The sequence below is a fragment of the Lepisma saccharinum genome, chromosome 7 (assembly GCF_977018435.1).
Source record: "Lepisma saccharinum chromosome 7, izLepSacc3.1, whole genome shotgun sequence".
In the NCBI taxonomy this organism is placed as follows: Eukaryota; Metazoa; Arthropoda; class Insecta; order Zygentoma; family Lepismatidae; genus Lepisma; species Lepisma saccharinum.
In genome coordinates this window covers 94,993,051-95,011,157 of record NC_139235.1, presented here as the reverse complement: position 1 = coordinate 95,011,157, position 18,107 = coordinate 94,993,051, and the positions used below count along the sequence as shown (strand labels likewise).

Sequence of the window (18,107 nt, the reverse complement as noted above, 5' to 3'; positions counted from 1 at the left end):
TCGTATCCTCGCGAGGCAAAGGTCGAGCCATCCAATAGCTGGCCTAACCAAGTTGACACATGTGCAGTGTGTTGAAGAAGTCTCAGCGTGGAAGAAGGTGGTGGGAGGGGAAGGGGGTAGTCATAAGACACCAGCTGAGCCCGCTTTCACTTGGCACGAGGAGGGACATAGCTGTCACCTTTAGAGATAAATCGCTAAATATGACTGATTTGTAAGACCTTTGGGAAGTTATTCGTGAGAAAGGTACTATCTACTTTTCTGCCTAATTCTGAAAAAAACGAACGTAACGTAGTATTTATCCAAAGTTGAATGAACATTTAGATGTAAGATAGATGCGTCCGAAAGGCCATCTAAACTTTTATATTTTTTATAATGTAAAAAATCCTATGGTGATGCGAGTTTCCTTGACATTTCCTTTACAACAATTGTCTAGGATATTTTCGACGTCCAGTTGGAATACGTGTGCATGGGGGAGGAGAAGGTGAGAGGATTTGTTTTTCCCTTCCTCCTGTAATTGTGTTTTTAGGGAAGTGTTTTGTAGTGTATAAAATATAGGTTAGTGAGTGAAGATTAATTGGATTAGTGCTTTGTTACTTATTACACACACTGTTTTCCACGTTACCAAACGAGGATAAATTAAAAGTTAAACATCTTGGTCAGTGGCGCAACCACAAGGAGGGGCAGGGGAGAGGGCATTGAGAAGTTTTTGTTCTTTCAATTTCTCGATCACATTGGTACTACCCATCATAGTAGCCGCTGGCTGCTACTGCTTCTAGGACTCTAAAGGCCTAAATGTGAAACACTACATGTCCAGGGCATTTAATATTAACAGTAAATCAAACTGGTCCTGCACTGTGGCCGTGTTGTCTAAGATCAGGGTGGATAAAAATTATAATTTTTATTTTTTAAAAAATAAATATTTTTGTTGAATTTTTAATTTTTTGAAAAAAAAAACACTCTTAAAATTGCTTGTATGGTTTTTGGCACCATACATATAGATATATGCTTTTATAAGAAGACTTTTTCTAGTAATCGGTCCTGTAAAATATATGAACAGTTTGATTAAAGCAAATAAAAAATATATGTAAATATACATTTTTCTGTTTCTGATACTGTAACTACTATGATAATGTTTGTTGAATGTGTTAATGAAACTATAATAATTTCAGTAACTTTTCTTCCAGTGAAAATAAAATATTCTGGATGTACTCCATAATTATAACTTAAAACATTAACTTCAATATTTTTATAGTCTTTGTGCTGAATTTTGAAGATTTTTTTGATGATAGTTTGAAAAATATCAGCTACCATGTTTATTTACAGTTTAGTGATAATGGAATTCATATTTTGGATGCATGGGACTTACTCACTATCATATATAAGCATAAAATCAAAATTTGTTATTTACTTACATACAGTGAGTATATACTTGTCAAAGACAACGTTTCGGTGGCAACTGCCCCCTTCTTCAGGTCAAAAAGTCGGCTTTACGGAAATCCACAAAGCTTCGTCATTAGAAAGGATATAGGTTTTTACACCATAGGTCACCCACCATCATGAGAAAATTGGGGAGCTAGGAATGAGTAGCCTTGTCAGAGAAAAACTACGACGACTGGGGGTTCGACAAGATGACCACACATCACCTCATAACTAGTTGGATGATCTTCCACCTCTGGTGTGTGTGAGGCCGACATTTGGTAGGTAGGCACTAGCTCTCACAGGCTGTTATCCCACTGGTAATTATTATTATTATTATTATTATGAAGGCAAACTATGATCTGGTTCAGAACCAGCTGAAACCAGGACAAAACAACATAATTTTAATGCCCGGCTCCACATAGCTCATGTTATTCTCAAGAAACCAATAGATCTGCATTTAGAATATGTACCTCATCCTACACCTTCACCTAATACCAAGTGATTTGATGTGTTTGGACTCCTGAAAGAGGCTCTTGGTGGCCAGTTCAGTACAGACGATGAGACACACAGACTACTAGAGTCCTGTATGGGACCATTTTAGATCACTCATAATTGTTCCGAGTCTCCCACCCCCTAGTGACCATAATATTTTGACTCCAAAACGGGACATCCCAAGGAGATCCTGAAAAATCAGTTAGGTCTAATTATAAAATTATTGTTATTATTTATTAAAGAATGGATCCATAAACAATAACTGAAATATGAACTCCCGTTGTCAAAAAATATCAATTATTATAATCTCAGTATGACTTACATAGTGTTCCTGGTCCATTCTGATCTGACGTTAGTCCTACGGTGAAGTTGAGGAGTGCCAGAAGTATTTATCTGAAGAACTAATCTTCTTGAAATCAACTTTATCCTTCACCTACAGTTCATAAATTTTCCTGAAAACCTTTCCCCAAATATCTTGACACACAACGCGAGATATGTCTTTTGAGTTTGTGTCAAGATGCTGAAACTCTAAATTCTTGTTGCAATTCCGTATTGAAACTACATGTACACTTCTTGGCCATGTTCATTCACTGCTCTATAAATAACGGAACACACACGTACAAAACAATATACATATTTTTAGCATGAAATGTCTCTCTAATTTAGACTTGGTTTTCAAGATAATTCCTAGACTTTTATAAAACAAGGCAAACAGTTGTTTTATAACAATATCAATGGGACGACCGGGACACACCTCTCAAACGGAACTGTCCTGGTCACCATACCCACCCTTGGGTGTACCACGTTCGCAATGATTGGTAGACGTGCAAGGTTGTCCTCTATTACAGAGCTTAATAAGCAGCAATGTAAACTAAAAAACCCACACATGGAAAGAAACTACTCCATATCAACTCTGCATATTACTATGTAAGATCCAAATATGATATGTATGAGAGTATGTAATATCTACAGACCAAAACGTAAAATGGAACACAAGATGCACATGCTGGCAGACATGTCTAAGCAATTCAAAATATAATATCACAACACAACAAATACCTGTACATCATTGTTCACTACAGAAAAGGATAATCATATTCTGCGAAATAATAAATTGTAATGAACCTCAGTGTTTAAAGTTTTATATTTTAAAAATATTTGTTATTTCAAATAATGTTCAGAATATCACAGACAACTATATTTAGACCGGTAAAGTTGTTGTTGGAACTTGTACATATGTTTTGAAATGCGTCATAATCTACTAGTGTTGGCATCACTTTTCCATCACGGCAGAGGAAGTGTATGAACCTGCCCGAGTATTTTCAACTAACAACGGACAGTGTTGGAAAACAAAAGAAGGTAGGGGAATCAACGGGAACGTGGTAACGGGAAATGGAATGCCAAAACAATGTTATTGGTTTGCATTAATTTAGTTTCTTTTTGGCAATACCATGAAATATTGATTACTTGCAGAAACTTTCATGTATTTTAATTTGTTTTGTCCAATGTTAATACCATATGAAGTTGTGTGTTAGTGATATGAAATGCTGTAAGAATTGTTCTCTTCACCTCTTCAGGCAAAGCAAAGAAACGTGAGTAAATCTGTACATTGCTTGTAAGTCCACATACGATAGGAAATATAAGTGATTATAAAACTGTGTCTAACTTTGAAAACCATGTTCTGTTTTTATTTGTACCCAGCATGCCCTGATGAGTTACAAAGAGTCTCATGTTTCCGACACAAGGAGCAGCGGACTAACTTTGTGACTGGTGTCCAACTGCAGGACGTTGCAAAATTACTATCGAACATCATTTTAATGGGATAATAATCGTAGAAACGTACACACAATGAAATAATTCTTTTGAAGCTTTCCAGGCAGCAAATATTAAAGAGGTTTCTCAGAACATCAGGTGATTTCTGGATAGGCTTCCTAGCTTTTGAGAGCTAGCTAATGACCCTCTCATCTTCAGGGATTCAAGATGAGAGTGATGTTCTTGAAAGCTAGAAAGCCTATCTGGAAATCACCTGGTTGATGTCTCAAGAAAACCTCTTTACATACATATATAATGTCCGCCTAGGCAGTTTTAGCCTACAATCATCTATTTCAATTTCATATATCACTGTGTATTAGTAAGCCAAACTAAACTATGCTCTAACATGGAATGATGACTAGATTCACGTAACTTTTAATTTCACTGCGTCTTTCACTTTATGGTTCACATTTGAGGGCTCACTACCGCAGACACATGATGGTCATACTACTGCTTTGAGCGTATGCTACTGATTTTGCCTGGCTGAGCCTTACTTGCATGTGACGTCATGGCGAGCAAAGAACACTCAATTCCGTATGCTTTCTAGCATCGTCAGTGCAAACTATAGGGCACTCGAGTGAAATACTCTAGCTGAAGCACTCTAGTGGCTACACACTCAGTCAAAGATTGTTTTCATGACAAACAAAGACACCACTGAAGTGTTGACACATCATCAGCAGATGAAATGTGCTAAAAGGTAAAGTATTATTTACTTTAGAAATCATAATTTGAAAAGAAGCTTATGTTGAGCATCTATTCTTGGTTTATGGTCATCTCATGACACGATGGCTGATTTTGGTACTTTAGTATTATACGGACTACCTGGTTAGGTTAGGTTTAGCCCCAGTTTCAGGATCGACAAAATCATGTTTGCGAGGGCAATATAATTTAATCTAACCTAGCCAGGTAGTCTGTATAATACTAAAGTACCCACCCTGATTTTCATGCAAGGTTCGAAGGATTCATGGGGTCTCCCCGATGGCGCAGTGGTAGCATCATCACCTTGTAATAAAGGGATCCCGGGTTCAATACCTGGTGATTCGGATCCAACTTTAAACTGTAGGCCCAGTCCCGATTAGCTACACTATGGATAAAATGGACTTAAAACACCAACTCAATCAATCGAAGGATTCATGCTTGAGCCTCAATATTACGTTCGTTATCAGGCATTGGAAGCATTTTGGGCACTTTTTTAATGATGAGAGCCCTAAACCTGGCCTACCTAATCTAACAAGTAAAGGATTTAGGGATCCTTAATTAACTAACAGCCATAAACCTAACCTAACAATAAAAGCATTTAGGGACATAATACCCCTTCCACCCAATGTGATGTAGTAGCAGCAGAAGCAGTAAACGAATGACACAGCAAACAAGGGTTGGCCAGGGTGGACCCAGCCCAGTTTTCCCCACGTGGGTTTTTTCAGAAAATGTTGTAAATTAGGGGAAACCGGGGTAATTAGAACATGGGGTTATTGGATCATGTTAGTGTAGAATAATTTAAAACGAAAAGACTGGTGAAATAACATTTCATACCTATGTACCTACACTAAACCTCCATGCAGAAAATTTGTTATTGGAATAACTACACAAAAGTAAGTTTTATTTGACTTTTATTATACACCTGCAAAAAATGATGTGACGCATGCTTGGTGTTTCTCTGCTTCTGCATATACTGGATGTGAATGAAAGAACCCTTGCAAAATTTTCTTCACCCCTATAATAAAACATAAGGGCACACATCTTTTCATGTGAGTTTGGTTGTCTATGGGCAATTTGCCTGGTATTTATACGCAAAGTTCTTACTACCCCAAAAATTTCTGCAAAGGGGTTATTAGAACATTGCGTAATTTGCTTGATTTTGCTTGGGTATACTAGATTGTACATGTAACTATTAGAAGTTTTTCTTTACTACATTGTAGAATGGCCTGTAACCTTTCAAATAAACCATAGAACACTGATTTTCATTCACACATGTTTGCTTCACAGCTGGGAAATTGAACTTTATGAAAAAAGACGTTAATTTGGGATTTTATTTAAACAAGCATTGATAACTCCAGAAGAAGTAGAGCTATTGTGTTCAAATTTGCAGGGTAAATGGGACATTTATATATGATGTTCGTATTACCCCAACAGCAATCTAAAGCTATTCAGTTGAAATTTCTAACTTATGTTCCATTAACCCCAAATGGGGTAATTGGAACAATTTTACGGTGTCATGACAATTTTTTTTTTTTTGGACGAGTATTTGCAATGCAGGTATGGTCATTATTTTTTTCAAAAATATACAAAAGATGTCCTTTTAAATGGTAGAAATTTTTAAAAAATTCATCAGTAACTTTCTGAGTAATTTACAGTGGAACTTCTACAGGCTGTTTCCTGTTCTAATTACCCCAGTCTCCCCTATTGCTTTAAATACTTGGGAGGTTCTAAGATTGTAATTTTTTTTGGAAAACTTGTAAAGAAAAGGCTTATCAGAGCTTATAATACTAAAAATAGTGAATGTAGTACAAGTCATAGTGGGTTTTTTCATGTTGTTTTCCTCAAATTATGCCAGAAATGAACATTTAACACAAAAAAAAGATCATATATCCAAGAAACAAAAAAGAAAAAGTATCAGAAATTTTTAGATAAAACATTTGCATTTATTGATGCAGCATACTTGAACAAAGCTTATAATTTTGAAATGTGGGAGCACTTTGGTTATCAGTCACTTCCTTATGTGGGGGGAAACCATAGTTGCACATCATAGTTTCAACTGTGATGATGAATTGATACAAGAAATTTTTGCATGTTTATACATTACAAGGGAGAATTGAGTACATTTTATTGAAATGTCGTTAATTGTGACATAATTAAATTGGAACACTCTCTACATGATTTTTGTCATTTCTCACCCTAATGGGTTGCTTGCCTATGCAGTAAAATGTTATTTATGTCTGGTTAGGAGCTCTGTAGCCATGCAAGTCGTGTATCTTCATAATTACCACAATGTTAGCTTTGTGTACGAAACTTACAGCAGCATTATCCTACTTGCACTATAATTTGACAATAAAATTATCAAAATATGGTGCATGATTTAGGAGGAGCATGAGTTAGGGTGGATGGACAGAGAAGGATAAGTCATCTATTTAAAGATGATGGATGATAACTGCTGTAAATTTAGAATCATTTAGGTAAAATTATTTCTGCAGCTAAAAAACGTGTGAACAAAATTGAACAATTTGTTTCAAGATGGTGGATGAAAAACGTATTTTCCACATGTTGCAGGCTCTATGATATGCTCTACAATGTTTTTTTTTTTAATGGTCTAGAATTTATTTTCAGAGTACAAGGAATGAAACTAAGTTATTTTAGAGATATAATTGGTCTGCAATTTTGCAGTAAAACTTATAAAATAATATTTCATAGCTTAGGAGAGGTAAAAGGTAAAATCACACACTTTCTATTTATGATAACCGCCATAAATGCAAAGCTTTTGAGTTGCATTTTTTTTAGTTGCAACATAACTTGATGGATTGGTCTCACATTGTATTTGAGAAAAATTGGTCATCATGTTTAAAGAAGAGTGAGTCCGATTCCAGGATGGTTGGCAATCCCATACTCTGTTCCGGGTATCTCTGGAGGAAGCGAATGAAAATGAGTCTATGGGCAGGTAGTGACATGAGACGGCTCCACCAATGAACACATGAGAGGGAACGGGGTTGTGTGGAGAGGGGAAAGTGACTGCAGTTACCAGCCTTCGCAGCAGCGTGTACTGCTTCATTCTACCCACTCCATTTACCCCTTCTCTGTCGCTATGTGGGGCGCTGCTCCACAGATTCTGGGGATAGAGTATAGTCATACTTCATACATGTTGCATGAAATCAAGGTAACAGTTCGTTATATCGGAGACACATTTCTTCATTTTTACAGAAGAAACTACTTACGGAAATGAGTTTCTCTAAGATTTCCAACGTTCGTCGAGGTATTTTCTTTCATCGTGGAATCTATTTGACTGGGAAATCACGTATTTTTCAAGAGAAATATCTCACCGACGCACAAGTGGCATTGCTTTCGCTACATGAACTGCATGCTGCGTATGTTTGATGACGTAAGGCCCTGTCAGTGTTTCCAACCCCTTTTTTTTTTGTCTATGCTTGCCTAACCTTATTGGAAATGGTTTGTGGGGCTATCCGTCAGCTACCCGTGCATAATGTACAATTTGCACACGTGACGAACACGATAGTAGGTATTTTTCGGTGAAGAAGGTTGGAAACACTCCATACCCACAACGTGAGTCAAGATGTACCTGCCATATTGTGTGTTACGGAAGCGGAGAAATGAATATAAAAAAATCACTCTGTATGTGAAAATTTGTGTTTGGTTTTGTGTAAAAAGCATAATGGCACCTTGAACTATGTTCCGCAATACACAATTGGTAAGTACGAACTATGCGAAACACAAAATATGTCTCCTCATGTTAAAGATCAAAATATTAAGAACTCTAAATGCAGACTCTAGGTAACGGTTCCGATTGTTTTATGATTTCTCCTAGCACAAAGACTAATTATCGTAGAATTTTGGAAATCATTGTCACACGAAATTTGAACCTTCCTTAAAGTAATGAGCACTGTTTATACTGTGTTTGTTCAAACCTGTCCCGTTTCCTGTGCTAGCGATCGCTCGACAGTTTCTGTGCCATTGAGAAATGAGGAAAAAGTCGTCTGCTGGGCAGCGAGGAGCGAATGGCAACCAGAAGAGAGGCGCTTACGCAATCGCTGTTGCCACATTGTGGTCTAACTACCAAGTGTTTTGTTTGTGCCTGCAAGAAGCTTGTTTTGTAAGCGTGGTGATGATTAGTGTGATATTTAATTTGTACATTCCAGCGTATCTTATGCGCAGACTGGCTTCGGCTTTACCCAACGTGTGGTTCACTCAGTCTACAGCGGCAACGCCGCGTGGCATCTGCTAGAAACCAGCAAATGCGGGAAACGAGACAGGATCTACCAAACGCGGTATAGACTCTGGAAAAAAGTAATTTAAGTTGAAAAAAAATACAACTTGAAAATTACATTACGCACTTCTCATGGACAGGATATTCTCTGTCGACAAGCGACAGTAAATATCATAGAAGCGTGGGAATGAATGTAGAAGTAAATCGAAACCTTAGTAGAATGCATTTAGAGACTTTATTTTAATGCTACGGGAACCAAACCTAAACTGGCCAGAGTCTAGTTTACGTCCTTCTTGCCCGTTTACAAAACCGTGCTAGCAGACAGCCGGCGCTCCGGCATCCGTTGAGTAAGTAAGTCTTTCTTTTTACAATTTCTGTCACTAACCATTCACTGGAACGAGGTATGCCTACGAGGTTAGGTTAGGTTCCATTAGCACTCATTTCACCCCTAAATATGTGCTTCATCATCGAATAATGTCCTCAGTACGTTCAATCACGCATATCCGGACAACATCGGTTTTTCTCGATTCGGTAACAGTAGTATAAGCCGGAGACGGATTTCTTAAAATTTACAGAAGAAAAGACAAGAAAGTACTTACGGAACTGCGTTCTTGAGGACTTTCTGAAGCCGGGGAAATTGTTTTTTAGAATCGTGCAACGTATTTTGCCTGTAAATAAGGTATTTTTCGTCAATCATGCATCTCCGTTGTACGATAGCTCATGCCACCATTACCATGGACTACGTGAATCAAATGTTCCGTGCGTTCGGTTATGTAACCCCCTCACAGTGTAGCAACCACGCGGAAGTTTGACAAGATGACGTGTGAGCGTTTTTTTTTGTTTTTTTTAAGACTGTAGTTTACGTCCTTTTCATAAGGAATACGTGTCATATATCGTTGGAAAGCTTATTTTATAAGGAATTCAACAACGTAAATCTCAAAGTGAGCAAAAATTTATTGAAGGAGTAAATCGAGAAAAACTGATGTTGTCCGGATATGCGCAATTGAACGTACTGAGGAATTTTTTAGATGATGAAGCACATATTTAGGGGTGAAATGAGTGCTAATGGAACCTAACCTAACAGGCCTAACCTAACCTCGTAGGCATACCTCGACCCCGTGAATGGATAGTGGGGCTATCGTGAACAGAAAGTGTAAAAAGAAAAAGGTACTTACCCGAAGAGATGCCGGGTGCCGCACCACGATCGTGCAGGGCGAACGCAAAGAAGCAATCACCATGCAGATAAGGACGTAAAGTAGAGTCTAGCCTCAATTTTAGCTTAAAAACCTTTTGTGAATAGTTTGTGCGGCATTTATCGGTTCATAAGTTTTGAAACACTGCACATCAGCTGACCATACTGCATATCAGCTGACGATAGACAACGTGAGTCAAAATTTGCCCGCCGAATTAGCAACGACCAATAAATGATTATAATGTTAAAAATAACGCTTTTTTCATGGGGAAAAAAAGTGATTTCCAGCTTGAAAAATCTTCCGCTATGCATATGAGGTAAGTAGCAATGATTCTTATTTGAAAACAAACGAGTCTAATGTGTCTCCGGCTTATACTACTGTAACCGGGATTTAGTTTGTTGAATTCCTTATACAATAACATTTTCAACGATATATGACACGTATTCCTTATGAAAAGGACGTAAACTAGACTCTTACCCCTAACCTGCCTAACCTAACCACGAAAGCATATATTGAACAAAAACCTTAAGTAATCGCTTAAACTCAGCAGTATATGTTAACAGACGTACATCGAAATCGAACCATGTAAAAATTGCATTCGTAGCATGATGAAATCTCAATAAAACAAAAGGAACTTGGGCCGCTGCTATTTTAGTTGTATTTTGAAATCTAAACTCTACTCGTCCGGCATTTGGTTACATAATAATGCTGCTATTAGACTTCTATATTTCACTTACCTGATGTTGACATTTTGAACTTCCAAAAAAAAGAGAAATTACGCGTCACGTTCTTAACAACATCACAAGTAACTGATTTGAAAAATAAAACACATAAAATATTATCGTAAATATCATACAAACCCCGCTGTTTACATTCAATGAAAGTGATGGTGAAAACGTTTTCCCTCTTTATTGACATACAATTTCTGCCAGATTTCCTGATGTATTTTAAGAACGCGCGTCGTTATCGGGGGGACTACAAGGAGGCGGTCTAATATCTGTATTCGGTAAATCAAAGAGGTTCATGGAGGAATGTAACTGGACTGGGACTAGTATGTCTATGGGGAATAGCAAGAGGGCGGTGGCAATTTTCCTTGAGCCCACCCCAAGAAATCGCTAATTGCAATGACGGTAAAAGCTGAAGAAAGAGGCATAGGCTACAGGCCCTGGTATAATTTAACAATACAGGGAATTTCTCCAATTTGTTTGAATTTTCGGTTACTTACTAATTTGGGTCTCCTAATCACGAATCTGCACTTAAAATTTGGCGCTCACGTATAAATTTGGCGCTTATTTGGGGGCAGGTGAATCCGGCCACTTTCTAACGTGCCCTTAACAGGGAGTCTATAGATATAGGCGGGGCCGCGATAGCGGTTGGGGGCGGTAGGTCGATTACCCCAGGGGCGGAGCCCGGAACCGGCGGGAAATTCGGAAATCGAGGGTGTGGAAATAAGAACTTAATTTCGATTATTTTGCTATTTCCACGTGTGAGCGCCAAATTTTGACTGCAGATTCGTGATTAGGGGGCCAAAATTAGTGAGTATGCCGAATTTCAAACAAAATGGAGAAATTCCCTGTATTGTAAAATCGCTCCCAGGCCCTTAGTCAGGAATTTTTTGTAGGGGGGGGGGGGGGCGAAGTCAATCCTAGAGGGGGCAAATTTTTAATATATTGTGTCGCATTGGCAGATATAGCAGGGTACACAGAGGCACTTGCCCCTCTCCCAAAAGAGATAAGTAACAGAAAAGGCAGTGGCGATGCTACATAAAGGGCAACTAGGGCACTGCCCCACAACAATTTTAACATAAAAAGTTTATCTGAAGAGACGATCGGTATATACGCGTAAATATTTTTTTTGTTTTTTTTTTCCCTCAACCCCTACGTTGCTGCAACCAGACTTACAGGGTATGCACCCTGTGCGAGGTTAATATATTTCTCCGTCCTGTTGGAGAGAGTCCAATCTCGGCTCTGCCCCGGAGACGTGACGTCACTGACTGATCCAAACATTTACAGCATAGGCAAGGGACGGTTCCCTCACAATGGAAAAGCGCAAAATTCGTAGCCGTCTCTGGGCAGAGAACGAGGTGCCCTGCCCATTCATGTTTGCCTCGTTCACCGTTCAGTGTTTCCAACGCTTGGCAGGCAGTTCATTCGTTCTTCCAGCCTGCAGCAATAAGATAGAAAAAAATCCCTCGAATGCTTTTCTTCGCGCTTGTTCCGGCGACCTGAAAAGTTGACAACACTTTTTATTGCACAAACTAGTCCCTCGTATTTTCAAAAAGATCCTCCTTTCTTCCCATTGTAATATGGATTTGGATTTGAGTTAGTGTGTGAGTTTGCGTTGCGTTCCGTCTGTGCGTATTGGTCGCTTATGAAATAATTAGTTTTTCGCGATTTTATAGTTACTGTACGTGTTTATTTATTTGTGTAATTGTGTCTGTGTTCCAGCAACTTGACATGCAGAATATCTTCGTAAGTATAAACGAACTTTTTGGGGGTACATAGCCAATGTAAAGTGTTGTAACTGAACTTAACGCTGCATCATCTTCCTAGTTAGTCATTGATATTAGTGGATACTTGGTGAATATGACATTGAATCATGTAGAAACTTTAATATCTACGCCTTTCAATTCATTGACAATGAAGAGAAACTGCAGTGTAACATTTTTCTAATCATTCCAGTATCTACCCAAAGTTTAGTTACTGCAAGCGTATAGGGTTCCGACGTCAGTATTCAATTTTTTTTTATTCATGAAATTTGTTCCATATGTTGCTGATTTTTCGTATTCCTACGTAGTGAGTATTTAATGCTCTTTGGAGAGATATCTTGATCAGAATGTTAATTTTATTCCAAATTGTTCGAACAATTTACTTACTCCATATCAAGGAACTCCCCTCAAAAACCTTAAAGAGGAATATAGAGGTAAACTGCCCCCCCCCACCCAAAAGAAAAATGTGCCCTGCCTGACTGAAAAGGCACGCGCCGCCCCTGAGAAAAGGGATCATATCTTGAAACCGAAGCGAACAAAAAAAACTTAGAGCAACATCAAATAGCAATATTTCGATAATGGCCTTTTCAGATTGACAAAGAATATAAAGTTTAACATAAATAGGCTAATAGGAACTGTATATACTTGATATTTACAGGTCGATAATGTTAATAGACGATTAATATGTACCAACAGCTTTGGGCCTCTCTGCAGAGCTGATTAAGGAAGCCCTTTATAAATCATGCTTCATAATGATTTCCTCTAGTTTCCAGTTTGCATGATTTTTACGCACAAAGGAATCTAATGAGAATCCAACAACACCATTGTGTTGCATTATGCAAGAAAAATCAAATTGGGAGACTCTTGCATCATTACAGACAATGTTTGCCTTCTTGTTATGTTAAACGTTTTGCAAAATATTGTGTGAATTGAAATACATGTTTTGACACCTGCCAAACAAATAGGAATCCCTTGATTGATCAATGACTTCTTGGATTACATTGTCATCATTAATATTCTATTATTAAGTTTTGTTGTTGTTGAGTTGGTGTTTTAAGTCCACTTTATGCACAGTATGGCTAATCGGGACTGGACCTACAGTTTAAAGTGGGATCCGAACCACTTGTGCCTCCACCGGGTATCGAACCCGGGACCCCTTGATTACAAGGCAAGGACGCTACCACTGCGCCATGGGGGAGGCTATTATTAAGTTTTGTAACGGTCCCTTGGAGCGTGAGGGTCGTTACATGGGGTATGTAGCTACAACACTTAAGGACTTTAAAATATAAAACACTATCATGTATCTTATGATTTATTAGACAGAGTTCTTACATTTGTTAGAGTATTACTATGTTTCTATCCTAAACTAGCTAATTCCCTAATATCTCTGCTGGAGACTATCCAAGATTTAGGCTAAGTCAAAATAAAGTGAAGTCCATTTACCTTACTCAGAGGTATTTTCTGGTGTAGTCCGGCGTCGAGCAGCAACTTCTCTGGACTGGCCTCCTGTTCCTTATTTGGGGTTTTTTTTTATAGCAAAGTGTCTTCCTGTCCTTTGGCTTACCAGTGACCCTTTCAAAATCATTTCGATCTCAGTGGCTCTTTGTACATAAGTCCATTTCCTCAATAGCTCATGATGTTGTTTACTAATAGTTCACCCTTTTATGGGTTAGCCACTCCCCTTTATTCCAACCATGGCCTTTGGCCAATGAATTGGACTTATCCTCTTCCCATGCCGTTTGATTCGCCAAGAGACAGACTGTATGCTGTCGTGGTGGCACGCTGATTTGCGCATAATAAACTAGACTTCCAGTATTGTTAAGACTAGCACCAAGTCAAATACCATGAGTTCAGATATTTTATGAAATATAAAATGTATTTTATATCAATCTGGTTTGTTGTAAGGGATGGTTGAAAATCCATCCGTTACAACTCGCCTCACCTGATATAAGCTAATGTTTAAATGAGGTACCCTCGTATATATGTAAGTAGATTAAAATATGAAAACAATAAAATGGGAACAAGCACATGGTACACCATAATATGCGTACGCGACTGTTATACATACACATGGGTGTTCCCTGTACAAAGAATTGAGGGTAAATTAAAATTACAAAAAAATAAAATTAGTAAAATCTAAAACCAAAAGTTGAAAAAAAAATCTAAAATAAATTTCTACTCCTATCTAAATGTTGTATATAATATTTGTTTCATAGGTGTAGATTACAATTCATTGGTTAACCATGATTCAACATAAACATAGGGTTAGTTCTGTTGTCACAAGACAAATCATTATTTCTATACATCAATCGAGGAGGTTCTTGCTTTACAATTTTAATGTCGCACATCTAGGGTGTTTCGCTTGGGGAAGTTCCTATCACTTGTTGAGAGGTTTCAAACGTTGAGGTGATTTATCCTGACGTTATCAAACAGATGTGTTGAAGTTCAAATTAGAGATAGATGGGGATCTGGTCCGGATTGACTTGGACCAGAGGATTGGTGAGTGAACAATCTTAGGTTATCATCTTCTTCTTCCATTGGACTGGAGTTTGAAGAAATGAGCACGGTGGTGGTTCCCTGTAGAGAAATATTTGGGATCTGGAACAAAAAAACTATTAGAGTTCATCGATATGTCAATCTTAGCCTAGGATACATTCATATATGTGCGGTGCCTTCGGAGCTTCATATGTAGGGGGTTCAAGTTTATTTAGCCTCATGGCAACCGGTTTATTTACTGAGCGTCGAGAAGGTTGTTTTCTGAAATAGATGCGGTTAGGATCCATGATATGAAGGTAATTGTGATTCCTGAGAGGAATAAAAGCCAGATTATGAGATAAATGTTGGAAGTGCTATCCTTTATTTCTGTATCAACTGAGTGAAGGTTAATTTTTCATGTGGAATCTTCATGAAGTTCAGAGTTGCATAGAAAGTTTGAGCGATTCGCCCGTGTATAATCTATCCAATGTATGGGCAGAAGTAATGATATTTGTGCTTTCGTTGGATTGGGTAGGATACGAGGAAATTGGGCTTGAAAACAGGACTTTCGGACACATAAATTACAATGACATCCAAGTTGAATTATGAGTGTGCCAAAAGGTGATTGGCGTTGGAAACTAAATAAGATGCTTTCGCATTTTACCTTTATTTCTTCGTGAAGAGGGGTTATCAAAAGGTATGTGGAGACGTTTAAAAGAATAGGATAAACCGTCTTTGGGGTTTCCTTACATTTAAGAGGGCAATGTTTCACCTGTCTCATGACGTTATTTTCGAATATGGCCAGTAGGCATATATTTTCAGGGGAATACATATTACGTCGAGGTGTTATAAAACAGAGAGTATCCTGGGAAAGGGAGCAGGAAGTTTTATAGAACATGTTTTCTTTGGCATTAAATATGACGTTAGAAGAGGTTACGAGTAGGTTACAAGTTTGGTCATAATTCTGAAATGGCAGGGTTTTAACTTGGAAAGTTGTGTAGCGTGCAGATTTTCGTACTAGGGGAATCTTAAGAGCCATTATGGTAGTAGTAGAACTAATGGTGCATTCCATTATTGCCAAGTTATATTACTGACCAAGGTTATTTAAGGGAACAGATAAGGTATAATTGTAAACATTAATCTTACGTTTTAGTTCCATTAGTTGTTGATGTAATAACGGGAAGGGAAGTAGAGCAGGATGGGGAATTTTTGTTTGGCAGGAAGATATAATAAGTGGGAATAAGTCCGGTGAATCTCTTATTGGTAAGACATTGATATTTATCCAATTTTTGGCTGGGAATTCTTGAATTCTGTGATCAATCTCATCTATGTCACTATCCTGTAACAACAATGTTCTGATATGGGTTTTCGTAGCCCTATAATAACTCCACCCTTGAAGAGCTGTATCTGTAGATATGGAAGTGTTTCCAAGAGAGGTGGGTAAGTTGTCCCAATCTAAGTAAATTGAAGTTAGGGGTGTATATTTTAGTTTATATATTAAGGGAATCGAAGTTTCGTATAAGATAGGAGGATCTATTTTGTTTATATATAGACCAGAGGAGATAAATGTTTGCATGGATAATCCGTTGCAATTGTTAATGTTAGTCATGAAGAGTATCAGTATGACGGCTAGTCATGCGGTCATATTAAGTCGGACTGGATTTCGTCCTAAAGTATGTCTTCGGGGTAAGGGTCTAGGTGGTTTAATAGGAGGTTGAGATAGTCTCGGGACTTCATCGTTTATAAAGAATACTGGATTGTTTCTGGCATGACATGTTTGTTCATTAGGGGTGGTCATATTGCAACAACGCAATTTGAAGTGCTTGATTATCCAGTAAAGTATTAGTAAAGTTAGCAACGTTGATTATATAAATAAGTACGTCGTCAAGAGTACTAGAATTTGAGTTGAGAGCTTCTACATTCTTAATTTGAGTTAGTGCTATGATTTGAGTGGTTAACAACCGGTATTTATATATGATCCAAGTAATAAGCGAGGTGAGACCTATATTCCAGAAGAATATAATAGTTGTTCGTAGTCGATTATTCTCGGGGTATGAAGGAAAAGGTAAATCATTGAGATTAATTAATTTGTCATCTTCGTCGGGGAAGTCTTCTGTTTGTGTAGATATCTTTAAAAATGGGATCTTTTTAGGCCAAGATGTAACTAAACAGTCATTGAAATGTTTGAATTCTGCTGATTTGGCTCCCGCGAATAAAACGTCAATTTTCATAGTGGGTATTTTCCCCCAAGATGCTGGCAAAATGTGATAAAACTTTAGTTGGTCACTGGTCTTACTTGAACATGGGAAAGTTCTCGGTATGAAGGTATCTTTAGTTATAGATAAAGAACAGTGGCAAGGTAATATTATTTCGAAAGCACCAGGTCCGTTTTCTAGAGTTTCAAGTTGGAAAGGTTCCTTAGAACATTCGCCTGTTATCTGGGACGGTGGGTTTGTGATGACGTAATGATCCGGAGCTACTTCCGTGATAATTACATTGTTTCCTGCATAGCACTGAAACATACAGTGTCCCGCCAGTTCTTGTATTGTAGCTCCCTGTCGTATCTTCTGGGCACACGAGCTTCCCAGGGTGGCGTCATGTCCATATCTTGGAATATAACACACAGGTGAGTTGTGAGGATCGCATGTAGATAGAAACGTACCAGATAGTAATCTGATAGACTTTTGATTTGTAGCTGAGAATAAGGGGGGATGGATAATATTGCAAGTACTGTTTCCCCATTTGAATGGTACAGTTAGAAATTCTTCTAAAATAGGTGTATCGCCTGATCTAATTATTGGAATTTTGAGTGTTACTGAAATTTGACTTGAAGTGAATAAACAATGAGCTAAAGGCATTGTGTAGTATCGCATGAGATGAGAAATAGGAATCGCTAGTTGATAACCATTTTTGTTCAGTGTGAATTGCATTTGTTTTAAGTCTCGTTTCAAAATCTGAGGCCCAATTAAGCTTATAGGAATTTTATGTGAAAAACAGTTCGTTCTTAATTCCCTCAGTTCCATATCTCTGTTGTTTCTTAATATTAATTGATGTAGAATCAATGTTTTTAACGCCAGCAAGTATTGATTATATATTGTGGCATTCTCAGTTTGTATCAGTTCGTGAGATATGTCTTTAATTTTGCTCTTTAAAGAAATTAATTGAGTCTGGGTTGCGATTAAGGATTCATTTGTTTGAGAAATTGTTTCTTGAACCTGAGACCTTAGCAGATGAACTTGTTGGTGCTCATTTTTCAGACTCGTGGTGATTTTATATATTTCTGCATTTAGAGTCT

At 37.8% G+C, this 18,107-nt stretch overlaps 1 protein-coding gene and 1 non-coding gene across 2 annotated transcripts in view; both read right to left on the bottom strand.

Annotated features, from left to right (window-relative positions):
* LOC145990042 (beta-1,3-glucosyltransferase) overlaps positions 1–10,714 on the bottom strand; it is a 190,806-nt gene extending 180,092 nt beyond the window's left edge. The window contains exon 1 of the mRNA XM_083125675.1: positions 10,587–10,714. Within this exon, the coding sequence (XP_082981801.1) occupies positions 10,587–10,599 (13 nt within the window). The 5' untranslated portion in view covers positions 10,600–10,714. The remainder of the gene's footprint in view (positions 1–10,586) is intronic.
* Positions 10,715–13,463: 2,749 nt separating this feature from the next.
* Positions 13,464–13,538, bottom strand: TRNAT-UGU (transfer RNA threonine (anticodon UGU)). The gene has a single exon. It is a non-coding gene; the product is annotated as a tRNA-Thr (tRNA).
* Positions 13,539–18,107: the final 4,569 nt, after the last annotated feature.